General features: G+C 40.6%; 1 protein-coding gene across 3 annotated transcripts in view; it reads left to right on the top strand.

The window, feature by feature from the left end:
- The window catches only part of LOC136863016 (transcription initiation factor TFIID subunit 3), a 336,297-nt gene that overhangs the window by 125,447 nt on the left and 183,079 nt on the right, over positions 1-27,771 (top strand). For all 3 annotated transcript variants that reach the window (XM_068225836.1, XM_067139319.2, XM_068225838.1), the window contains exons 3-4: positions 8,734-8,843; positions 8,930-9,362. In XM_068225836.1, the coding sequence (XP_068081937.1) occupies positions 8,734-8,843; positions 8,930-9,362 (543 nt within the window). The remainder of the gene's footprint in view (positions 1-8,733; positions 8,844-8,929; positions 9,363-27,771) is intronic.

Raw genomic sequence — 27,771 nt, forward strand, 5'->3', positions numbered from 1 at the left:
GTATCATCACTGAACCACCCTCGGTATCTAACCATCTTGCAAGTTATTTCGCGGATGTGTCTGGTTCCAGGAATTACCTTCGTGATTTCCTCGCTCTGAAGCGGGAGGTAGAACGTCATCACCTTAGTTTTGCCACTCAAGCTTCAGAGGACTATAACGTGCCCTTTACGGAGTGGGAACTCCGCAGCGCATTGGCGCTTTGCAAGGACACGTGTCCTGGGCCAGACAATGTCCATAACCAGATGTTGAAACACCTTAGTGAGGATAGTCTTATTATCTCTCCTTCGAGTGTTCAAACTAATCTGGATAGAGGGTGAGTTTCCTCTCATTTGCGAGAGGGCATAGTTATTCCTGTCTTAAAGCCTGACAAAAGTCCTAAGTATGCAGGAAACTATAGACCTATTTTTCTCGCTAAATGTTTGTGTAAGCTATTTGAGAGGATGGTAACTTGTAGACTTATATGGTGTCTGGAGAAACAAGGAGTTTTGTCCGAGTACCAGTGTGGTTTTCGAGCCTCTCGCTCGACCACTGAACACCTGGTACGCCTGGAGAGTTCTATCCAGGATGCATTTCTCCGCAAACAACATTTGGTGGTTGTTTTCTTCGACTTAAAAGGCCTATGACACCACATGGCGATATGGTATCCTTTCAGTCCTGCATCAATGGAGATTCCGAGGTAACTTGCCGGTATTCATTGCGAATTTTTTGTCCCTCCGTCTATTCCGTGTCTGGGTTGGGAAGGCACATTCGCAATACCACGTTCAAGAGAAGGAGTTCCACAGGGATCGGTTCTTAGTGTCACTCTGTTTGCGATTGCCATAAACGGTATTGTCGCTGCTGCTGCTGCTGGTTCAGCAGTAATACCGTCGCTATATGTGGCCGATTTTGCTCTGCATTATAGCTCGCATAATATGGCAGTTGCAGAGCGGCAATTACAGCAAGCTATTAGGAGAGTGGAACGGTGGACTTTAGGACATGGCTTTCGGTTTTCAAGCGAGAAGACCACTGTAGTCCACTTTTTCCGGAAGCGCACTCTTCATGCGGATCCTGAGCTTTCCTTAGGGAACGTTGCTCTTCCTGTAGTTGACACCGATTTCTTGGGCTCCTTTTCGATGGCAAATTATCGTGGGAGCCACATGTGCGGCAGTTGAAATTGCAATGCACCAAGAAGTTGAATATCTTGAAGTTCCTTAGCAGCATAAATTGGGGTGCAGACCGTACGGTGCTCCTACGATTTTATAGGGCACATATATTATCCAGGTTAGACGACGGCAGTGCAGCATATGGATCAGGAAGGCAAAGCGTCCTTGCGAAACTGAATAGCATCCACCACAGCGGGGTTAGGTTGGCGACGGGAGTTTTTCGTACAAGCCCCATTGCTAGCCTGCTCACTGAATCTGATGTGCCGCCTTTACGCCTGAGGCGCCAGCAAATGCTTGTGTCCTATGCTGCAAATTTGCGACAGATGCCATTTCACCCAAGCTATCCTTTCATATTTCACAATGGAAACCGTCTGCTCTTCGATGTTCATCCTTGAGCAACGCGGCCGGTTGGAATACGCTTGGATAGCAGTTACAGAATGTTTGATATACCTTCGGTTCCCTGTCTTGTCAGACAACCAAGTGGGGTACCTCCGTGGATAATACGACGACCTGAACTAATCCTGGATCTGTACACTGGCCCGAAGAAAAGCACGGACCCTTCGATTTATCGGAGGCTCCTTCTGTCCGTTTGTTGGCCGGTATCCAGGTTCAGTCGTCGTTTACACGGATGGTTCAAGGACAGAAACGAAGGTGGGCTGTGCGTTCGTGGTCGACAATGCTAGATTTCTTTTTGCTCTCTCGGAAACCTGAAGTGTGTACACAACAGAGCTCTATGCTCTCTGTGAAGCTCTGCGGTACGTACTGTCCGATGAGCGCCGACACTTTCTTCTATGTACTGACTCCTTGAGCTCGCTACAGTCTATTGATACCTGTTTTCCTCGGCACCCTCTGGTGCAGCGGATCCAGGACCTGCTGGCCCGGTGTTCGGATGCCGGCACCAGAAATACGTTCATTTGTCTCCCATGCCACATGGGTGTAGAGGGAAACGAGTTAGCAGGTAAGGCTGCCAAGGAGGCAGTTACACTGCCCCCGTTGCCTTACAAGGTTCCAGTAAGTGATGTTCGCTCTCAGCTGAGACATCTGTTTATGTCCCATTGGGAGATGGAGTGGCAGGCCATTCCACTTCCAAATAAGCCGAGAGCGATAAAAGGAACAACGAAGGTATGGAGGACTTCCCTTCGGGTTTCTCGAAGGGAAGCAGTGGTATTATGTCGTCTTTGGATCGGCCACGGTATACTAACGCACTCCTATTTACTGAAGGGAGGACCCCCTCCGGTGTGTACTTGCGGCGATCATCTTACCGTGGTACACATCCTTACGGAGTGTGTGGACCTGGTCGAACTGCGCCTTAGGCTTAACCTCCCGAGTACAATCTCCCTCATCCTGCGAGATGACGAGCAGTCAGCAGACCTCGTCATCCGTTTTAAGAGGGATAGTGGTCTTTTGTATCGTGTGTAATGATATCCTTTGTCCTAGTGTATTTGTGTTAACTGCGCTTTTATCCCATTGACATTTTAGTTCGTGTTTGCGTATGTTTGCGTATTTTAATCTGTCATTTTAACTTCTAACTTGAATTATATATATACTTCCAGGCAATGCCTTATTCCTTTATCACCTGTATTTTCTATTATTTTATTGAAAAGTAAGGCATTGCGAGTTAGATCCACTGATTGTTTTAACCTCATAATCATTTTTCATCATCATTTTTTCAACTCCAGTCAGTGGATACATTTTAAAAGTTTAATTATCATATCGTATCATGTCGTTCATCTCGTTCCATTAGGGGCCGCTGACCTTCGATGTTAGGCCCCTTTCAACAGGCATCATCATCATCATCATCATCATCATCATCAACTGACAATGGAAGAGAACACAGAATTAGCTCCTTCCTTTTAAGAAAGCTCCAACTCGCAGTGTGCCCGTAGCAGAAGTCGATAAGGGTTATTATTATTATTATTATTATTATTATTATTATTATTATTATTATTATTATTATTATTATTATTATTATTATTATTATTTATTTTCCACTAATTGTAGTTACAAGTTAGGGATGGTGAATGGATAAAGGGCATAGCCCCACATACACAAAAGTGCCTCCATCACCACTAAAAATTATATACAAATATACAATTACATTCTACATGGTGTTCTTATATACAGTTACCGTATTTACATAGGCATATTTACATAATACTCACAAGACCTGTTCAACATTCAAGTAATTCGACACACACACACACACAGGGTCTCTCTCCCTCTCTCTCTAGAAACCCCACATATATTTTAGCTAGGCCGGCTCACTCATACCCATTACCGTCTCAATCACTCGGGATCCCATAACTTTCATCCATCCTCCCACTCATACTGAACTTTCACACAGTAGATAAATTATGTTTTGTACAGAGGGTTTCGTTATATATACATCCTTTTTACGTCTTTACAAAAATTTTCTGCAGGTAGTTCTTTTATCTGCGGTGGGAGTTCATTCCACAACCGAGCAGAACGACAAAAGAAGCCACTTTGATATGATGCTGTTCTTGCAAATGGAGGGAAAAGGGACACACCTCGACCTCTTTGAATGGAACGATAGTTCAGCTGTAAGCGGTTGAAAGGGTTTATATGAATGTTACCTGCGAGGGATTTTCTCAGGAAAGCAATATCTATTTGTTTACAGAGGGTTGTTATGGAGGGCAATGACCTGGCTGTATTTAAGTGACCGTGTTGAGTAATTAGTCGTTCTGCTCGGCGTTGAACTCTCTCTAGTTTCGTCATGTTCTCCACTGTAGTAGGGTGCCAGGAAGGAAGCCCGTACAACAGTATTGGCCGTACTAATGACAAATAGGCTGTCTGAACGGCTTTCTTCCTGGCTCCCAGTAGAGATCTGCGGATGAATCCCAAGACTCTGTATGCTTTGCACCTTATTTCCTCAACATGCTTATTCCATTTTAAATTGCTGCAGATGTGAATGCCAAGCAATTTTATTGAGGTACAAGGCATCAGGTTTTTACCACACAGTGAAATTTCGTGTTGTAACTGTGATCTTGCTCTAGTAAAGCGGGTGTATTTACATTTCTGTACATTTATACACATTCTATTTATTTTGCACCACAGAACCACGTTATCGAGATCTGACTGTAACTTATTTACGTCGTTCTCATTGCGAATGGCTCTGTAAATGATGGTGTCATCAGCGTACTGTGCCATAGAAGACGATACACAACCTGGCAGATCCAGCGTAAATATTGTGTACAGCAGCGGCCCTATCACACTACCTTGAATCACACCCGAGGTGACTGAGGTTTGTTTTGACCTGGCCCCACTGAACACAACGCTCTGCGTCCGACCTACACTCCGCCACGCAGTGTCGGAAGATAAAATTCTAACAAGCTTTCTTCCAATTTGCAAAAATGTTTGAAATACAATCGCGAATTTTACTATTTTTCAACAAGTTTAGTCGATTCTTCTTCGAAGTGGTCTTGTTTTCAATTTGTGGACAACATGAACAAATCTTTTCAAATACTTACTCTGCTCCTTGTTTCCGAGCGTTCACTGTATGTTGTCTGAAATGAATGAGGCTAGATAGAACTAACCTAACTCTTGGTGTACTAGACCCATTTAGAATACGCTAGTTAGCAATGTAAAGTGCATTGCAACAACACCGTTGGGCACATTGACTCATCTGCAAACTTTACCTTAAAATCATTGTTTTGCAGGAGAATATAATTGTTGTAACTCGTGAATTCAAGGCAACAGTCACAAAACGTTATAAGTCCACTGTTGACAAAATGAAATTACATTTAAATGTAAAATACTCCTTCTAATTAGCAACCTGTATACCTCCAATCTTAATAAACAGGAAAAACATAATTTTCAAAATTACAAAAAATGATGGGTGATGGACAATTTCTGTCTTCATTTTTGGAATCAGCTGATGAAAATACATAAACACCTGATTTTTTCTGTAACAAATTCATGTGTCGATCAGTGTTACCTGCAGCTAATGGCATTAGGCAAATTCAAATAGAGCCTAAGCAGAAAATTCCATTCTAACATGCTGCTTTCCGAACTTTGTCCCTGGTTTTCATATATAATACGGTCCGACTCGTTGGCTGAATGGTCAGCGTACTGGCCTTCGGTTCAGAGGGTCCCGGGTTCGATTCCCGAACGGGTCGGGGATTTTAACCTTAATTGGTTAATTCCAATGGCTCGCGGGCTGGGTGCGTTTGGCGTATTCAACATTAGAAATCAGTCAAATCATCCTAGGTGGGGCCCTCATCTTCACAGATATGCAGGTCGCCTAATAGGCCGTCTGCTAGAAAAAGACCTGCACCAAGCCTCTCCGGAGGTCATACGCCATTATTATTATTATTATTATTATTGTTATCTATAATACGGTACGTTCTAGTAGCTTCTGGATCAGGTTGTCGACTGGGAGTTCGAATATGTTCCAGATGCGATAACTGGGTACAATTTATTCATGAAACACATAATTATTTCTCAACAACAATTGACACTGTTCAGTTAATATTTTTACAACATTCCGATTGCTTATCTGCATATGACATAACTTCTTATAGTCCCTATCAGTGGGGTCCTGTCATTTCCATCTGCTAGCATTTGAAATATGCGACGGTTTTTCACCGTCCACCGTACCCTCTTATTATTTCATCTGTTGCGTATTAAATGCAGCTACTTTATTTTCATTTATTCCGGGCGTTTTTCCACGCAACTTTGTTTACTTCCATCATTTCGTCGACAGCTCCACTCTACCGGAACTAATTATTTATTTATTGTCATGTTCAAATTTAATTTCGATTCATCGCTAATTCACTTTCGTTAATATTCTCACATGAGCTTTCGTCCTTCTTGCATGGGACACTCATTATTTATATCTCTTGGGATTTTTTGGCACGTCGGGCGCTTGCTTTTAAGTTACTTACGGATCATTACATCACTCCATATTCTTACACTTACCCCTTTTACACATTAGCAACCGTCACTTAAATATTGACATTAATTCACCATTACTAAAATTACGTGTGTCATCATGATCCTAACTAGAATTTAACAATTATCCAAAATGTATTGGATTATCCCTCTACTTTGCATTAAACGGGATTGCTTCTTGATTATTATATTTATTCTGCATTACGGTTCCTAATGCAATGAAATTATTATTATTATTATTATTATTATTATTATTATTATTATTATTATTATTGTTTCGGGCACCTTGTTAATTCTGAATATGTTCACTCAAAGATGTATCATTATCCTCATATTAATTCAAATACTATCCCGTTCATCAAACCTCGTTCAAATATTTGTTAATGTTATTATCATTACTCAAAGTAAACGTTTACTTCACATTCAAATCAAACTTTACGTTGATTGTTTATTTTCATCGATTTGCACATAAATAACCGAAATTCTTATTATTACTGTTCCACCTATACCTGATAGTTAAACATTTATTCTCATTGTTGTTATTATTATTTATTATTAAATCTCGATCAAATAGCCTAAGTTAATTACTTTTCACCTCTCAAATAAGGTGTTAATCATGTTGTGCGTGAATTCAAAGTAGGCACACGATTAACATAACTGATCCTGCACATTTAGACTCTAAATTATTTTTACCCTATTTCCGGATAACAACCTTGATTTTTGAGGACTTATTTACACATAATATAGGCACAACTTTTCAGTTTACTTACAGGTCAGAAGAGGTCAGTTGTCCCATGATTCCGGCAGCTCCCTCGGATGAGTGAGTTACGTCATAATCACCTCTTCAATTTCCGTGGTAAAATGATGGTTTAATCCAACATTAGGCATCTTGAAGTACTTAATTACACACGCACTCATTTTCGCACGAAGCACTTCTTGTAATCTATTTTACCCTATCTAGTTGATCTTCTAATGGATAAGCGTACGGCTGCACGTTCGTCAATTACTGCCGCAGAATAACTTGCTCTGGATCAAGAGTTCCCTCACCATCAGCTGGTCGTGTATTTCTAGCCTCCAACCTGTTATGCAATTCAAGGCTACTTTTATTGCTGTTAATCTTAAATGTTTATCAACAAGCGAGCGGTCTATGTCCTTGAATTTCCTACTGGACTGGCTAAATGAACCATAGCTGGTGGCCTACACCGCTATTTCCTACCTGCTACTGTGTAACTGCGTCCCTTCCACTACAGATCTTTCGACAGCGTGAAAGAATTTGTTTGCTGGCCTGCCTTCACAAAATTGTCTCTATCAGTCGGAAACATAAAATCCCATTCTTACAGTTTATTCCTGCTGCTTGCTCACTTTCTGTCATCAACTCGTAGCTCGGATAGTTGCACATTAAATTATTACATTGTTGAAATAGTTCCTACATGCAGCCATACTCTGAATTGTTTATGATTCACAGAAAGTATTAATAATCGTTCCAAAGTTCAACTCACTCATTGGCTCTCATCAATACCGGCGCGGATGTTCACTCCGTTATACTTCACCAATATAAAGTTTAAAAATTTAACGAAGGCTGACTTGTAGAATGACGACTGACTGAGTGTCGGTTGAATGTAGACTAACTGTGGATTGACCGTTGACTGATCGTAGACTGAATATTGGTAGGGCTCCTGGCTATCTTTTGGAGTGGCGTGGGGTTGACGGGGCCTACTTTCCTAGTTGCACGGAGTTCGTGTGATCTATCATTCCTAAGTGTTAGGGGCGGAGCTTCCAGTAGCACTGTCTCCTATGTCTAGGATTTTATCACTTCACTGATAGTTGATTCACGTATGAAATTTAAAAGCTTGACCATTGCTCAGCTTTATTTCACAGTTCGATCGTATTCTTCTTAAATAATTTTGTAGCGTGGGTGGCACCCTTTCGCGTGGCGGAGGTACAACTCACGGATGTAATTCGGCAGCCGTACAGTGGTGTTACGCAATTATCGGTATTTCATCCTTCTGATGGAAATTATCCACGTAAACTGTCTGAACATTTAAATTACATGTCTGGGTATCCGGAGCACTCGAATTCACCCGTAATATTCATTCATAACTCACAATACACTGGTTAGTCTCGACATCCTTTCCTATCACGTTGTAAAATGGAAATTTTTAGTTGGTTAATTGGCAAACCGGAATTTCTTTGGGCCGACACCATTCAATATCGTAGGGGGGGGGGTGTCAAAAATATTCTATCCTTCATTTCGTGTTTCCTGTCTTTCTCTATTATTTTGCGTCGTTTCTCTATGTTCAAGCATCCTTTCTCACGGGAGCCAGAGAGAAATTTTTGGCTTGTCGGCGCGAGAGAATTTATTGGACCTTTGTGTACAACATGAGTGCTTGAGTTATACAAGCCACACGTGACTATAACCAAGTTCAAAGTTCACAGCTCAATTTCTTCCGGTGTGATTTCATTGTGCTTGCTAGGACAAGTATGCTTGAGAAATACTTTATACTGGTAAAAGTACACATGAAAGATATGAAATGAATTTAATTTCTATTTGATATTCGGCTATGGGTGCAATACAACTTCTGATATTTATCCTTTTCTCCTTCATTCCTCTATATTAAATTATCAGATTGGCTCACCCTGGCTATTGTACTATTTTCATGACGGCCTTTTTGTTTTTCAGAAAATGGAAAAACATATTAAAGTACAGCACAGGATGTCAATTGCTACTAGTCAGGAAAGATCAGCATGTTCGCGATTGACACCTGGAGAAGAAGAAGAAGGAAAGGACAAGTGAGTGGAGTATCATAAATGACTAGTGGCTGTGCTCACTACATTAATTTATTTAAATTACAAATGCATTTTACTTCTTCTTATAGGTTGGTTCATTCGAAATTCGACAGAGAAGGGATGCATACTAGTGGTGATGTAAACTCTCTGTTTGGGAATGAGCGGTTAGTTAAAAGAGAACTGACTCCGGAGCTAGCAAGAATTTCCGCATTGACAGAAGGACCACCAAAAGCAAAATGCGAATGTAAACGGAGCTGGTTTGCAGGGACAACAACTTGCCCGCATTCCTCTCGTACACCTGCGACTTCTTCATATTCTAGATCTAATCCCCCTCACCTAGAAAGGGCAGACTTATCGACATCATCTCGTAGAAAACCATCTAACCCCCCATCACTGGAAAGAGCGGATGTTTCAAAGCTGAAAGCAGCTTTGAAGGCGTACTGTGATGAGAGAAGACCCAGGGAAGAAGACGAGTTAGAGCCTCCAGTCCTGGAACCTTTAGATCCAGTTGCCCAATACTACGTAAGTAATTCACTTAGAACTTTTTAAATACTCAGTTTATATAAATTCTATTCCTAAATATAAGCTCTGCGATCATTTATTTCCTGGCTTTCGTTCTTCGTTCATGGTTTCTCCGAGGCTTTAACTACATGTGGTGAGTGAGTTTGCATGTGTATTTTGAATATTAAATATGTAGATATTACCAGAATATATCTGCTAGAGTCAGTTGTATATTGTTTGTACCATAAATTGGAGTTAGATTAACCTCGCGCAGCAAGTAGATCCAAAAATTTCCGTAACAACGAATTTCATTTGAGTTATAAAGTGTAATTCCCCCTTTGACAGTCATATATTTTTACTCTATTCCTCAATACGGGATTAATTCCATTGCTTTGTATCGACATCAGTATTATTACTGTTGTCGTTTTGAAATTAGTAGATTTGAATTGTTATAATTTCCTCTTGAAGTAACTATCATACATACTTGGCACCAGTGACTGTAGAAATTAAGTATACTTTGTAAGCTAAACGTATAGGCAAACACAGTAGCTGATTAAACAGTACACAGCTATTACATTGGTACATCTATTTTTAATTTGACACATGTGTGGACCGATGTTTACTACTTCCAATATCCCATGCCAGCTCGAGAATCCTGCGGAAGACCGAGTCCTAACTTAGAAACAGTTTTACAGTTGTTGTTGATGTTGTTTGATCATAGGCCGTTCCCTGGCTGTGTTTATTCATATTTTTCTCCTGTTCCAGGCTTAATACCTAAGTTTATGTTTTGATATCCCAAATTGGCATAAATAGGGTGCCGACACCACTATTACTTATACGAAGGGGAATCAAAAATTAAGTTACACTAGCTCGCCGCGAGAGCACACTGTGTCGTGACCGTGGCCAATGAGAAGCAAGCTACAGTAACTGCTGACACGACTGATAAGAAGGTTGGTGTGGTATGCCGTCGTGTTGGGTATGCAGAGCGGGCTAGGCTCGATGGCGCGTCAACTGGATGTTTACTCCAAATTGGAGGTGCGTGCAACGATCATATTTCTATGGGCTAAACGGCTCAATAGCACGGAAATTCATCGTGAAGTCACTGTTGTATATAGTGAGCGTGCAATTTCTTGTCCAGGTATTGTAAAGCGGTGTAAGCAAATTTGACGCCGGACGCACGGATCTCACGGACGAATATCGCGAACGCAGGCCTACAACATCCAGTACCGTTGAAAATGTTGACCGTGTGGATGGGATCCTTAGAGAGAATCGGCGAATACCACTGCAGGAAATTGCCAGGATGCTGAACATTTCGTATGGCAGTGTATTCTCCATTGTTCACCAGCACCTTGGATTCCGTAAACTGTGTCGAAGATGGATCCCACGTCTGTTCACCGATGTTCACAAGGGACAACGTTTCCAATCGTCACGGGCATTTTTGCAACGGTATTATATGGAGGGTAACGAGTTCTGGTGCGAATCATCACAGGGTATGAAACGTGAGTCCACCACTTCACCCACGCAACAAAGAGAACATTGATGAAATGGGTGTACACGTCATCACCACCGCGAAAGAAGGCTAAGGTCCAACCTTCAGCAGGAAAGGTAATGGCGACAGTGTTCTTTGACATGGAGGGTGTGGTGCACATGGAATTTATGCCGAAAGGCACGACAATCAACGTGGCTTCGTATTGTCAAACGTTGTGATGTTTAGAACATCACAACATGTACAAAATTATCGAACTGTATAATTAATTAGAAAGATGTATATATTTAATTAGTGGTAGGTCATTTTAATTATTATGTTTATATATATATATAGGGTTTTTAGTCATCCATTTCACATCATCATATCATTTCTTTGTAACACGGCTATAACGTATTGTGAACGAACGACTTCTTGAGTAAAGTATTACAACATCACTCATATTAATAGCTTGCAGTAAATTTTCAGTAGCCGAGTTCAGGTGACCGGACTCACCATGCTAATTTTAGCCCTTTACCAGGAAAAAGAGGTCATCAAGCTTGCAAGATTCCTTACCCCTTCCATATTCTGAAGAGGCAGTTAGAGCCTTGTTAACGCCTACTCTTCCAAGTTCGCTACATCGCGCTTTGATTGCCCGGGAAAGTTTAACCTTTGTAAATGGACGTTATGGAACAAGATGATGGATACACATTATGGTAACTATAACCCTCGTGACACTATTTTACTACCTTCGATTAACATTTCTTGCATTTCTATTCTCCTATACTGAGTTAAAACTTACTTTAGTTGGTTCTTTTAATCGCACTTTTTTCCTCTTGTACTAACCCTTACTGGAATTTCTACATTAGGGTTACCTTTTAGCTCCGTCATCTATTTCATGCTTTAAGGCTTTAAGTTAACGAAACTAATAGCCTTCAAAGCTATAAATAAAGACAGAAAATTTTTAAGCCTTAATAGTTTACCTACTCCTTTAGAATTGCAGTCTAATGTCATTATTGACTATAAAGCCTGGTAGGGGAGAAAACTCTCCTAAATAAATTTACAGTTTACTGCCTATAATCTCAGCCACCCTACCGCAACAATGACTTTTTCAACTAATCGTAAGGATATTGGAAAAATATACTTCATTTTTGGCGCTTGAGCTGGAATGGTGGGTACATCTCTCAGCTTATTAATTCGAGCAGAACTAGGACAACCAGGTTATTTGATTGGTGATGACCAAATTTATAATGTAATTGTCACCGCCCACGCATTTGTAATAATTTTTTCATGTTTATACCTATTATAATTAGGGGTTTTAGGAATTGATTAGTTCCACTAATACTTGGAGCTCCTTATATAGCCTTCCCTCGAATAAACAATATAAGTTTTTGATTACTTCCCCCTTCGCTAACCTTATTACTTAGAAGTAGTTTGGTGGAAAGCGGTGCAGGTAGTGGTTGAACAGTAATATCCCCCTCTCTCTTCAGGAATTGCTCAGGCTGGTGCTTCTGTTGATTTAGCTATTTTCTCTCTCCATTTAGCGGGAGTCTCATCAATTTTAGGTGCTGTTAATTTTATTACCACAACTATTAACATACGAGCTCCTGGAATATCACTAGATCAAACACCTTTATTCGTCTGAACTGTGGCTATTACTGCTCTTCTCCTCCTTCTCTCCTTACCTGTATTAGCAGGTGCTATTACTATATTACTCACTGACCGGAACCTAAATACCTAATTTTTTTATCCTGCCGGTGGGGGAGATCCTATTCTTTATCAACACCTCTTTTGGTTTTTTGGATACCCTGAAGTTTATATTTTAATTCTTCCAGGATTTGGGATAGTCTCACATATTATTAGTCAAGAAAGAGGAAAAAATGAAGCTTTTGGTACTCTAGGTATAATTTATGCAATAATAGCAATTTGTCTTTTAGGATTTGTTGTATGAGCACACCATATGTTTACTGTAGGAATAGACGTAGACACACGAGCTTATTTTACCTCCGCCACTATAATAATCAGATCTTACTGGACCATGTGATATGGTACGTGAAGTGAGATTTTTGAGCGTATTTACATCAACGGCAAGAGTTGGAGAAATTCCAGCGGTCAATTCTAATCTGTTCTATTTTTACATCGGAGCAGGGCTGTACGTCTTGACATCGGAGAAGGTCTTTACTGCTGACGATCTTAATTTAGTTCACTTCGCATCTGAGTAGAGCACTAATCAAAATTACTCTCATTGAGGCTTGGTTATCTCAGTGACGGGAGTTAAAGTCAACGAGAGACCGGTTTAGACTGGTATAGGATAGGGGAAATTTTGTTATGTATTTAGTTACGCTACAATTCTGTAATACGGAAGAATACAAGTGTATTCTCTCCATGAACGTAACCCAAGGTGGTTTTGCTATTGAAATTAGGACTCATTACAACTTTATGTAAGGAGTACTCTAGGAAGTGTTCAAGTCAGGAAAGTCATTGTTCAGTTAGTGAGCTGTACTCGAATCAGAAATAGGACTGGGACCTTCAACGAAAGATGACGACGCCAGCACGAGAGGTCCATCAAACATCAGCTGCTACATAGATCGTGTCCAGATAACAGAGTCTACAAAAGGTGAGCTAATGGCATAAATTACTGCAAGTCTCCGCGCAACAGTTCAGTTTATTAAATTTTATTTCATTCAATTTTTTCCTTTGCTTCCGTAAGTTCAGAGTTCGTAAATACGCCATCACGTTTTTCATCCTAATAAGTAGTTATTTAATTGGTTATTGCAGAAATTCTTATTAACGATCCTTGATTTCCAAGTTAGTGTGTAATTAATGGTTAGTGTTCCGTCACCCCACCTCCGGGAGTATTTGGAGTATCATTACCTATTATTATTATTATTATTATTATTATTATTATTATTATTATTATTATTATTATTATTATTATTATTATCATTATTATTATTTATCACCTTCAAGTCATAAGTTCGAAGGCTGGCGCTCATGGGATATTGATTATGGAGAAGTATATGAGCAAGTATGTGTTTATATTAAAACTATGGTGACCCGGCACGTCACATATTGTCGCACATCTGTGGGCAAGAGTGGGTACGTCACAGCGTTGAACCGGTTGCATAAGGCAATTAAAGAAATGTGGAGGGAGAAAATGAGCGCCGGTGTGATTTTGTTGCACGGTAACGCAATACCTCACACTGCCCGCCAAACATACGAACTGCTGCAGCAATTCAAGTGGGAGGTATGGCAACATCCTCCATACAGCCCAGACTTACCGACTTGCGATTAACATGTGTTCGGTAAGCTGAAAAAGGATCTCCGTGGATGACGATTCCGAAACGATGGGGAGGTGAAAGTAGTTGTCTCCAGGTTGTTACATAGCGCTGGAAGCGACTTATACTCATCCGGAATGGAGAAGTTGGTTGACAGTTCCGAGAAATGCTTACACTCTCTTAGGGACTATGTGGAAAAGTGAATTTACATTGTATGTTGTCATAGCCGCGTTGCCTATGTGTTGGTGGTTTCATAAATGGTCATAACTTGCAAGTGTAACTTACATTTTGATTCGCCCTCGTAGCAACATAACCAATGTTTGAGCTCTATTTGCGTAGCGGTCCGTACTTGTTCGTAATTTGAAAATTAAAAACATGTTGTTTTGCTTTGGCTGATTGTATAATATGTACAGGTTGCATTTAGTAAGTTAGAATAGTAACAAAACCGGTGGTTATGATCACGATATCAACAGTCACGTAAACCTACAAGCTTGCTTTTCTTTCTTAAGCTGACAGTGCTCTAAACTGGTGATACTTTAGACACGGGGAACATTGAGTATTTTAAGGAATTTTATACATAGGTTTATACATTCCACCTATTATATATTGAGTTAAATTTCGTATGGGTATGTTTGTATGAAATCTCAAACTTGTACGTTGGTACTGCTGAGAAATATCATATTGGGAAAATTCTAAAAGTTAGTAAATATGAGCGTAGGCAAAATCATAAAATTGCATTAAAATGTGATTGGGCTGATGTAAATGGTAAATAACCGTTTGTAAAGAAAATATCGTGATGTAATTTAGGGCTCCGAGTACAGATAGAAGAGGATTTCTAGTTTTGAAAATGAGGCCGATGACTTTAAACAACAACAACAACAACACCATCATCCTCACATAATTTTGAGCGAGAAGGAGCTTAAACTGTATCAGAAGTCCCTTCAGTAGAAACGTTTAAAAGAAAATTCTCATTTTTGCATTCTTCAGGAAATCTGTCACGAAAATTGTTTTTTTAAATATTTCCAAACTAAGCTCATACGGTCTTCATTTCAAGTTGTCTCGTGTTTACACCATAGTTTTGGAATTGTTTACTTGATTGACGTATTTAGGGCATACCTACTGTTCATAGTTTAGTATTTGCAGTATATCTTTGAAAACCCTGCTCATCATCAGACTAGGAGGTCTCGAGTCTCGACAACGCAGAATGGTGGTGGAACTAAATATATCGACTGGTATTGTCTCAAGGTATATATAAGAGAACGCCAGTGTGCGTCTTCTGTCCTGTAGAATTGTAAACACCTGTCCTGAGCTTTCTTTGTCCCATTTGGACTCGCCGCCGCTGATAGTCATACTCGTCGGTCTCGACATCCAAGCATGGTCCTCTCACTGTAGTTCCTCGACCAGCATTGAATGCCCCGCACTCTCGCAGACATACAGTGGCTCAAAAAAAGTATTGGTCTGCCCATAGCCGTGGCATGAATGGAACTGTATGGTACAAATAATGGTGCATATAATGGAATTATACATATGCAGATATGTAAGACAGTCAAGTACATCAGTCGGTTGAATATAGAGCGAAGAAGATTCACGCTGTTTGCAAACGGACCAGTAATACAAAGGCGTGCGTCATTACACGCCAAACAAGTATTGGTCTAGTACACAATTTCATCGTGACATCGTGCTGTCTGCTGCATCTGGCTCGTTGTGTCTGTGCTGACACGTTGGAAAGTAATATTCAGCACTGTTTCCGTGCTCAGCTAACAATGGGAAGGAAAATGAAAGAAACAACCGTGGAAGAAAGGAGGATTGTAGTGCGACTATTTCAGGAAGGTAAATCTTTCAAGGGCATAAGTGAAATTATTGGAAGAGCTGTTACAACTGTTAAAAATATTGTGTACAGGGACAAACGAACAAAGACAAAAGAAAATAGATGACAAAGTGGCCGCCCCTCAAAGTTATCAGTACAAGACAAACGGCAAATTGTGCGTAAAGTGGCCCAAAATCTTCAGCTAAGTGTGCCGAAGATAGCAGCTGCGTTACAACACGATGTAGGAGTGCAGATGCCATCTGAAACCATCCGAAATGTGCTACGCGAAAGAGGATATGCGGGCAGAACAGTCCGTAGAAAGACGTGCATCAGTAATGCTAACAGAAAGAAGAGACTTGCGTATGCTAAAGAGCACAGAAATGACAGCTATGAGGATTGGAAGACAGTCGTTTTTACTAATGAGAGTAAATTTACTCTCTTCAGGTCAAACAGACGAGTGACTGCGTGGAGGAAGACGAATTCTGAACTTGAAGAGAAGAACCTGACAGGTACTGTGAAACATGGAGGTGGTTCCCTGATGGTGTGGGGTTGCATGAGTGCGAATGGTGTAAGTGAATTAGCCTTTATTGAAGGGACTATGGATCACAAAGCATACATTAACATCCTCAAGATACATCTTCCATCAAGTGTACAATAAATGAGACTCTCAGCAAAGTATACGTTTACGTAACGATCCCAAACACACAGCCCTGAATACGAAGCTATGGCTGTTATATAATACACAGCGTTGGATGGAAACTCCACCGCAATATCCCGACATCAACCCCATGGAGAATTTGTGGCACTATTTGGAGTAAAACATGAGATAACATGCAATATCAAACAAAGCTGGCCTAAAAGAAGCCTTACTCACCGATTGGAATAACATATCAACGAAAACTACGGAAACCTTGGTACGATCGATGCGAAATAGGTTAGCTGAGATTATAAAGAGGAAAGGAGGACCTACCAAGTACTGAAACTTTCAAGAAGGATCAAGAAAATGATCGTTTTAAGTTATGGCTTTTTAGTTATATGGACATGGAAGTATTATGTTTTTCTTACAATGTACATGTTACACAAGATGATAAATAATCAGGGATTCTAGTATATGTAAATATTCATCATCATTTCCTTAGATTCCTCGTCCTTATGTGTAGAATATCTCGATAGACGAATACTTTTTTGAGCCACTGTATGTCGATTACTTCAAACATAATTCGGTTTTGCTGCCGTGTGTTCAGAAGCACTTCAACGTACGTAACCCTCAGTTTATCCGAAAACAACTTAGTGTGCGCATATTCTTCTTTTTAAAATACAGGACTCCCTTCGCAGGAAGGTATTGCACTCCTTATTCTGTCGCGTCATTATGGAATGCACTGCATTCTTGTAGTCCGTTTCCCTTGCTCTCTACTGCTTGCACTTGTCTTGATCGTCACCGATGAAGTTTTGAAGAATACCTTATATTATAATGGAAAATCGAAGTATTAAGTTCGTGTATCCCACTACACGATTGGAATTGACCTTGTAATACAGTATTGTAATAACACAACAGAAAGTTAATGAACCGTATTTCTCGATGTCTGTGCCACTCTTGACGTGCTTGACGCCTATTTTTGCATGACCTTGTAACACTCGTTTGTAAAGATAAATTGTGCACAATGAAGAAGCCATTACAGGGACCGCCCATAATACGGGAACCAGCGGTGATACGATCGAGACGGCGGCATACAGACATCGGGTGCTCTGCGGGAGGTGCTGCCTCAGCTGGCGCAACTGATCCTCCAAAACTGTCGTAGTTGCCGTCCAATCTGTTCCCAGACGTTCTGAATGGGCGATGTGTCTGGAAAACTTGAAGGCCAAAGAAGCGTATTGATATCGAGATTCCCGTACTTTGTGAGGCTGGGCATTATCCCTCTGAAAAATAGGATTGTCGGGCTGTACCAGGAATGGAAGCTTACACGATCGCCGAATTCCCTTTATATATCACCATTCCTGGGAAAAGTTCAAAAATGCTCGGCGATGCTCAGGTAATAATATTAGACGTCGTAAGGGACGCCACGAAAACATATTCTGCTCTGCTAGCCGCCTGAATACGGCACTGGTAGACATAAGCCTAACCCCAACTGCCGTGAATGTCTCCGATGGTGTGCACCGAATTCCATGGAGTACTTACAGCCTGTCGCACTTAGAAACTATCTTCCACGCTGGGGGTCCGCTTGGGTTGACCCGAGCCCTCTCGACGCACGTGTGTACACTCACGTTCCCCCTGCGTCCAACACCGACGACCAATGTAGTCAAAACTGCTAAAGTGGCAAACTATGTGACGAAATGTACACCCGGTCTGCCTTAGTCCGACGATGCAGCCTCTGTCAGATTCATCTAGCTGGCCAAAGGCTTTTCGAATATGCCGTCGGGGCATGATGCGTGTTCACTCAACTTAGATCTGTGGTTCACTCTGTTCGCATTACCTTATTCGGCGTAGTGCATCTATGAATGACATTTGCCCTACATCAATTCCTCTAGTACTCTAAATTGTTCATTAAAAGATACCTTGTGCTGTGCTGAACAATGTATGATGTCGTTGTCATCTATAACATGTCCCATGATATCGAGATGTAAGGTCTGAGAATCGACATTTTCCTTCGAGAGTGAAGATCTGCATCATGTGAACTTGTTCTTACGGTTTGGGAAGTCATTAGGTTCAGTGGCCGACAAGAATTGTGTTCTAATTCCTTATCATGCTAACATAGGCTTCTAGATACCTCTGAGCCGAAAGTCACAGGTAGAGGTCATCCACTCCAGTGGTAGCATTTGGACGTCCTACATGAAACATATCATCAACTCTTTGCGCATTCATGCAGATTCCATGCCCATTTCACATCCCTATGGTTCACACTTACACGTCTGCATCTTCTCTTGTTGATAGTCCTGCTTGGTGGAGAGTGGCTGGGTGGATACTATCAAATTTCTATCTTGGCGTTCTCATCATAGCTCGTCATAGGAAACCTCTATACAGCATTTAAAACAGGACAACAGTCGTTTCTTCCTGACGGCATGACTTCAGATGATATGCTTTTCCCGTTTCTTGACTTTGGTTTGGTATTGAAAATTAGGGTTACATGTAGGTTTACTTGCATTTACAGGGGCTTGTTTATTCACATAAGGCACCTATTGAACATCGGAGTCTGCTGACGAGATTTACAGAAATGGTGTAAAGTTTTCCTTCCATGTGTATTTTAATTGCTTACTTATTATATCCTCAGATCATCCAGCTGCTTTCAGTGAAATTAAAGAACAAACTTTTTTTTTGCTAGTTGCTTTACGTCGCACCGACACAGATAGGTCTTATGGCGACGATGGGACAGGGAAGGGCTAGGAGTGGGAAGGAAGCGGCCGTGGCCTTAATTAAGGTACAGCCCCAGCATTTGCCTGGTGTGAAAATGGGAAACCACGGAAAACCATCTTCAGGGCTGCCGACAGTGGGGTTCGAACCTACTATCTCCCGAATACTGGATACTGGCCGCACTTAAGCGACTGCAGCTATCGAGCTCGGTGAACAAACTTTCATCATACGCAACAGATTTCCCTGAATATGAATTACTTCGGACTTACGAATCACTTTCATGTTATTCGTCACTGATAATAAACAGTGTCAACTTTTCTCCAGAAATGACACGACTTTTTTTTTTTGCTACTTGCTTTACGTCACACCGACACAGATAGGTCTTATGGCGACGATGGGACAGGAAAGGCCTAGGAGTGGGAAGGAAGCGGCCGTGGCCTTAATTAAGGTACAGCCCCAGCATTTGCCTGGTGTGAAAATGGGAAACCATGGAAAACCATTTTCAGGGCTGCCGACAGTGGGGTGACACGATTTGTGATTAGGTTCAGCTCTGTCTTAAATTTCATTCAAAATTGAGTATAACACAACATAGTGAAGTTAATCATTACCTAATAAACGAATTTGAGAGAATTATTTAATATCTACGTACTGTATAACCATAGAAGGTTGCGAGTGAATAAATAGGTTACCGTTCTTTCCCAGTCACGGATAACCAACAACTGGGTAGAGAGTATTGTTTAATTGTTATCATAACTACGACATGCAGATTATTATGTAATAAAAATACTGAAGAAATTTCAACAAACAAAAATGTAAAAAATTATTAAATTTCACTGAAGAAAATGGAAATTGCAACACCCAGAAGGAGTGGTACTACATTGCTGCAATTGAACATACAAGACGAGTGTTCGGTTTTGCTTCGATGATGACACTTTCAGGTCCCTCTGACCGCAAGTTTGGACGACAATCAATACAGGATGTGCCCACCACGAGCTGCAATACATTGATGAATTCGTCGAGGCATGGATTCAATAAGACCCTGGATCGCTTCCTGAGGAATTGTGGCCCATGCTTGCTGCATTGCACGGGTCTGTTGTTCCAGAGTTGGGAGTGGGTGAGGACGGTTGTCCAGTTGTCGACCCATCATGTCCCACACATGCTCAATAGGCCTGAGGTCCGGGGATCTGGCGGGCCATTCTAAGGTTGTGATGTCGTGGAGAGCTTCTCTGGAGATGCGCCCAGTGTGAATCTCGGGCAGTGTGAACCCGGGCATTGTCCTGCTGAAACATCCCAGAAATGACACAACTTTTTTTTTGCTACTTGCTTTACGTCGCACCGACACAGATAGGTCTTATGGCGACGATGGGACAGGAAAGACCTAGGAGTGGGAAGGAATCGGCCGTGGCCTTAATTAAGGTACAGCCCCAGCATTTGCCTGGTGTGAAAATGGGAAACCATGGAAAACCATTTTCAGGGCTGCCGACAGTGGGGTAACACGATTTGTGATTAGGTTCAGCTCTGTCTTAAATTTCATTCAAAATTGAGTATAACACAACATAGTGAAGTTAATCATTACCTAATAAACGTATTTGAGAGAATTAATTAATATCTACGTACTGTATAACCATAGAAGGTTGCGAGTGAATGAATAGGTTACCGTTCTTTCCCAGTCACGGATAACCAGCAACTGGGGAGAGAGTATTCTTTAATTGTTATCATAACTAATATATGCATATTATTATGTAATAAAAATACTGAAGAAATTTCAACAAACAAAAATGCAAAAAATTATTAAAATACACTGAAGAAAATGGAAATTGCAACACCCAGAAGGAGTGGTACTACATTGCTGCAATTGAACATGCAAGACGAGTGTTCGGTTTTGCTTCGATGATGACACTTTCAGGTCCCTCTGATCGCAAGTTTGGACAACAATCAATACAGGATGTGCCCACCACGAGCTGCAATACATTGTTGAATTCGTCGAGGCATGGAGTCAGTAAGGCCCTGGATCTCTTCCTGAGGAATTGTGGCCCATGCTTGCTGCACTGCACGGGTCTGTTGTTCCAGAGTTGGGAGTGGCTGAGGACGGTTGTCCAGTTGTCGACCCATCATGTCCCACACATGCTCAATAGGACTGAGGTCCGGGGATCTGGCGGGCCATTCTAAGGTTGTGATGTCGTGAAGAGCTTCTCTGGAGATGCGTGCAGTGTGAACCCGGGCATTGTCTTGCTGAAACATACCATGAGCAATGTTCGCCATCATAGGAACAACCACTGGATTGAGTACCTTATCAACGTACTGTCGAGCAGTCATAGTGCCCTCAAGAAGCACTAATTATGATTTCCCAGACCATAATGCTTGGTGTTGGCCCTGTGTGCCTCTCGACAATAAGATCTGGGCGGCCCCTCTCCCCGGTACGTCGACGCACACGATTCCGGCGATCACTGCGTGCAAGACAGAAGCGTGATTCATCACTAAAGACGACCCTATGCCATTCGTCGACCCACGTCGATCTTTCTCGACACCAAGCCAGCCTACACGTCACTGTTGGGGGGGTCAGAGGAACACCTTCTGCAGGGACACGGGCTCGTAAGCCAGCTGCACGTAGGCGATTACCAACTGTTTGTTGTGTAATGTGGGGTGCCACAGCTGCTCGAATTTGCGCTGCTGTTGCATGGGGTTTCATCCGGGCCATCCGAATGATGCGGCGATCCCCTCTCACACTTGTCTGTCGTGCTGGGCTTGTGCCAGGTCTACGAGTGTGGGTACCTTCATTTGTCCACTGCTGCCGTACACGTTGTACCGTAGATGCCTGTCGGCCAACACGTGCAGCGACAGTCCTTAGCGATAATCCAGCATCACGCAGCCCAATTATCCGAGCCCTCTCAAACGGCGACAGTTGTTGATAGAGTGCTCTTCTCTGTCGTCGAGGCACGTTTGATGGGGAACACTTCATTGCACAGACTGCAAGCCAACTACGCTACACCAGAGTCCGTATACTGGAGTTGATTCCTCCGCGACCAATCACGTGGGGAGACCTGTAGCAACAGTCCAATGGATCTGAAACTTTGATCGTTTACATACGTATATGGCATCGCTCCATATCTTGAAAATCAATACAAACACAACGACCAATGCCTTCATGGTGTTGCAATTTCCATTTTCTTAAGTGTATAATATGTCCCACAATACTTCTCGAAAGTATCTTAAATATTTAAGCAAACTTTTAAGTTGTACCTATCCTTTATTGCCATCTATATACAGTCGTTTTCTCTGATTTTTCTCGTTTCTTTGGAGTCTTTTTATTAGGTGTACCGCTTCCATATCTTCATTGCATTTTCCTGATTTTCTTGTCATATGATCTTATTTTTGTATACGCTCTTCAACCACCATATTATACTTTTCGTTTCCCATGTAGTTAACCTTTCCGTTCTTATTGACTTACGGTATTTGTATTCATTATTACAAAATAGTAGTTTTGTTCTCTTGCTGTTACAATCAGTTCATTTTGTTTATTTTTGCATGTCTTTCCCTCCATGGACCACCTTCTTATACACTCTCCTTTCATCCCTTGATATAAATTTATTTCCCATTAGTAACCCATTCCTGTGTCATCTAGTATTTTTTCACATCATTCACCAAGTAGCCATCATTTTGATGTTTCGTTTGTTGCGGGCAACTATCCTTATAACTTTATGCTCTAAGCGGATTTTAGTCACAACCAATACTTAACTATTCGTTTAACATTATATGCCCATTTATTCATACCTTCGCACATCATTTTCACTCTACTGTGTGCAGTATAGCTTTCCTTTCCCCTTACTATTTTGGCAGATTTATTGAGGACTACACCCAGTGCTACAATTTCATCATCTACCTCCAAATACCTGCTCCAGACAAAAACTTTGCTTTAACTACAGAATTAAATACATTTTTCCGACCTCTGTGTTCATGTTTGACACTATTGTAGCCAATATTACTGTTCTAGACAGAGAATTTACACCCTACATTATTTCTCCCTTTATGCGCTCTTTCCATCTACAATTGCTGCTTATTATCTCCCTTAGGTATTAAGAATGTAAACAGTTTCCAATTTTATCGTACCCAGTCATAACTGTTCACACTTTAAAAGTTTAGGACCCCTTTTCCACACAATAACTCTACTTTTTGACTGGTTAATTTATAGATTCCAGTTTTTCCAATAATTTTCTGTCCAATTCATTATATCTTGCACCTTGACAGGAGTTATTGCGAGTAGAAACACATCGTCTCCGAAGGTCAAACTCGGAATAACATGTAGAGTCCTATTCTGAAAGCATTCCTATCGGAATATATAAATAAACAATACGAAAAATATTGGGGACACCGTTTTCAATCTTGTTTGAAAATATCTCCCCCATAATTAGTCCTACCACAAAATTTATATTGATAGAACATTCAAATTTCGAAAATATACTTTCAATTGCTCTTGTAGTTTTGTTTGATGTTCCAGTTTACCTTAGTTTACCGACTGCAGCCCGTCTACTCACCCAGTCAAGAGCTTTCTGTAAATGGATTATCGTGATGTACAGCTTGCCTCTTTTTTCTTCATGTATTTATCCATTGTTGTTTATACTACCATCGTAATATCGATTCTCCTGAATTTTCCGTTTCTGAATCCTGACAAGTCTCAACAGGATCAAGCAAGCACCCCTCTGCCCAGGTCATTTGTAATTTTGCTAATATTCCTGTGTATATCTTGCTTAGTGAATCTAATAAGGTTACCATTTTATGGTTACTTGGATTTGATCCTTCATCCCGTTTCTTAAATATAGGGTAGATTAATCCCTCCTGCCATCTGTTTGGGAATATCGCTCCATCGAAACTGTTATTGAATATTTTTACTCTGCTTTCAGCGATTCGTATCTACTTCCCTCCAAAATTTATAGTTGTTACCTGAAATCGTTCCTGCTTTTCCTTTCCGCCATTTCTCCAATAACTCTTTTACTTCAACCACTGAAACTCTATTATCTAAAGAAGACATGGCGCACTCCAATCGCCTCGAAATCCCTGTCCTTTCTGTACGATCATCCAGGTATCCTTATCTGTTAGCTGTTGTATGAAGCGTTCAACTTAAATCCATTCTTCATTCCTTATATTCACCTGTGTTTTACTTTTCTTTCTCTTCAGAATTGATTTAGTCTATTGTATACTTTCTTACTCTCGTTATATTTAGAATTTCTGTTCAAGCTGTCGACTTGTTTCATCTGGTACAAGTACGTATATTATGTATACCGATGGTTCCCTATACTCTTTCCCTTTACCATTGAATGCAGTTTTTATTCTGTTTCTTCTGGCACAAGTATTTTCTTTATTTCTCAAAAGTTCTCTATATTTGTTTCGTTTACTACAGAATGCAACCCTTGTTTTACGCTCCCTTACACACCTGTGTCTATTGCTTTCGATATTTTCCATCTTAACCTTTCCGCATTCTTCATTATACCACTGACTGTTTTTAGAAGCCTTGTCTCCTGCACATCCATCTCCTGCCTTGCAATCGATCTTGAGCATTAAGAGGAGAATTGCAGATCGAACTGATGCAAATGTGGGCCATAAGTCGCACGATATAACACAACAAAAATGGCTTGCTTGACAGTCATACCTTTGATAACCATTTTTCCTTCCATATACTTCCTCACGTCATAATGATGATGATGTGTGATAGTACATATATCACACCCCCGAATTATATGTAGATGTTAGAGATATTATTGTCAGTATTTGATTTATTATTATTATTATTATTATTATTATTATTATTATTATTATTATTATTATTATTATCATTATTCTTATTATTATCATTATTATTATTATTATTACCTGTATTTCATTTGTATATTTTGCCATTTATATTTGTAAGCTGGGAGATGTCCACATATGTAGGTATGAGTAATTTGTTTTGCACGAGTGGGGAAAACATTACTATATTGGACTCTGGTAATTTGGATGACTCATGCGGACATCCCAGTGTCTGATGAGATGTGTTTGTTGATGTTATTGTACTAGGAAAGTTCTGTGATTCATGTGATATACCCCAGCGTTTGTTTATTTCTTGGGACCAAGTATGAGTTCAGGGCATGGTCTTGACTTGAGGATCACTCATGATTGGCTGGCAAGGACCAATCCAGACGTATCATCTGAGAGGAAGGGAGAAGCGGATGTTTATATAAACTTCGACATCACTGTATGAGGGAACCACAACTGACACACTATACGGGAAGGAAGTGGTGCTGATACACGGTACTGGAGTGACACGGCTGCAATGGACTGGACTTCAAACGTTCGTGGAGCGTAGTCTTGTTATGTTCGTGGAAAGTGGCTGATCGACGGATTGTGGAATGCTTGCGCATTAAGTATTGTAGCACTTGTGGCGGTCTGGCATTATATGTTGGTGAAAGCTATCTCAGACTTTCCAGAATTTATGTTGAGGATCGATAATCGTGTGTTGCTCAAATGTTATCTTTACAACAAGTGTTAAAGTCTGTGAACACAGTATTACGAGGTACAGTATCTGTGTGATGATAGAAGTGCTGATTATGAGAATTGGCAAGTAGTATTGATACAGAGACAGTGAAGGGTATTTATCTACATGTATGTACATTGTTCATCGGACTATCTACAAATGGTAGTTTAGTTCTCGCTTTCGTTTTCCCACTGTTTTCATTGTTGTTGTTGTAAATATGGAGACTTCCAGCAATATTTTATGTGTGTATTATATGTATAATGTTGTGTGTTGATGAGGTGCTCATGCACGGATTTTGTTAAGAATAGACTTAGCTATTTTAGAATCAGTGGAGTTATTGATGAACCTAGGTGCAGTTCCTACCTATTTAGTCGTTTTCAGGAGGTTATGTAAGGCCTGCAGCAGATGTACCAGTACGCAGCATTATGTACACGCCCTGGGATATAAAGTTTATCATGCTCTATCTAAATTCGAGGGATCCATTCTGGTGAACTCTGGCCCCCATACTACGGTAATTTTGGTTAATTGTTTTTATTAATCTAATTTATTTTAAAGTATTTTATGTTATTTTTTAGTAATTTCCTTTATGATAATTTATGACTATTTATTACTATCATCAAATGGTTACAGATGGTCATTGTGAAATGTCTGTTATAAAGGTGATGTTTCCACTTCAAAAAGATTATTTACTATTTCATCCACATGCACTGCAGTAGTTGAATGCTATCGAATGCCACGAGCAATCCAGACCAGAAAGATGTAATTCATTAAAAGTAGCGCCATATCCGATCATGGATACGTTCTCTGTGCCTTTTATTATACATTTCCGCTTTGTTAAGTCCCTAGTTCTTTGTCTGAAGGCTCGATTTCTAAACCGTTCGTGTTATGCGATAGTAATATCCGATCCAATAGTAATGGCCTAAATTACATATTCCGATCACTGGGACACAAACATATAAAATACTTCTTCGGGACTCCATCTGAATCACCCTTCCAAAATGGTCACATACTCTACCGTATGGATCCGAACCCATGATCACAGGTAAGGTCAGTACCTCTCTTCCCAAAAACGGACATCGAGCTACGCATCCCCATTATCGAACAAATGACAACATTACAACAAAGAAATAACACACTGGACACAACATACAAGAACACAAATGAAATAAACAAAACCTGGAAAATGAAGCACACAAAATATGTACACTAAAGTTGATAGAGCTGTTGGGTCAAGAACCCAGTAGAGCCGTCGGGCACTGGACGTCGCATATCTCATGTAGATTTAGCACATTAGTAGCATGTAACACGGCAGGGAAATCAGCTGATTGGCAACAGAAATAACAACTAACTATTTATTTGTGGCCAGGCAATTCACAGACATAACAGGACTATTTGTAAAACTTTACAACCATTCTCTGATCAGCGTACAGCTGAGTCCAGGGTCGCCAACTACCTGGGGCAAGAACAAATGGTACATCCGGCCTTGACAACATTCTCCGTGCTACAGATAAGCACACACATCTGGCCAGCAATTACGACTCACAGCTTTACATAATATAACATCACGGCTTTCGTAGCCTATCTCTTAGCATCTTAGCTCCAGTAAATATCCACAGGCAATTCTCTAGTCCCACATATAAATAAATCTCCACACTTCAAAGACCCTACTCTACTTTCGACGTTGAAAAGTCTCCCCTTTCGTCTTCCCACAGCTGAAATTCATGCAAAATGTAACAAAACATCCTAGCATATACTGGCTCTAGTCTAATCCGCTCTACCGCTTCGGCACTGGTGGCGTACATTCCACTAGATCTTTCACGAATAATCTACCCATACAACTCTATCTTAACATAAACTGGAATAAAATACAAATAACAGTAAGACACACCTACATCTAATCTTTCTTTCTCTTATTTCCTATCTAAATATTTACAACACACAGCGCGAGGACTTAGCATGCAAGCAGCCCTAAACTTATTTTATATTTACTGAAATGAACATTACAAATGCCACTCTGGCTTACATT

Source organism: Anabrus simplex, chromosome 2 (assembly GCF_040414725.1).
Source record: "Anabrus simplex isolate iqAnaSimp1 chromosome 2, ASM4041472v1, whole genome shotgun sequence".
Taxonomy (NCBI): domain Eukaryota; kingdom Metazoa; phylum Arthropoda; class Insecta; order Orthoptera; family Tettigoniidae; genus Anabrus; species Anabrus simplex.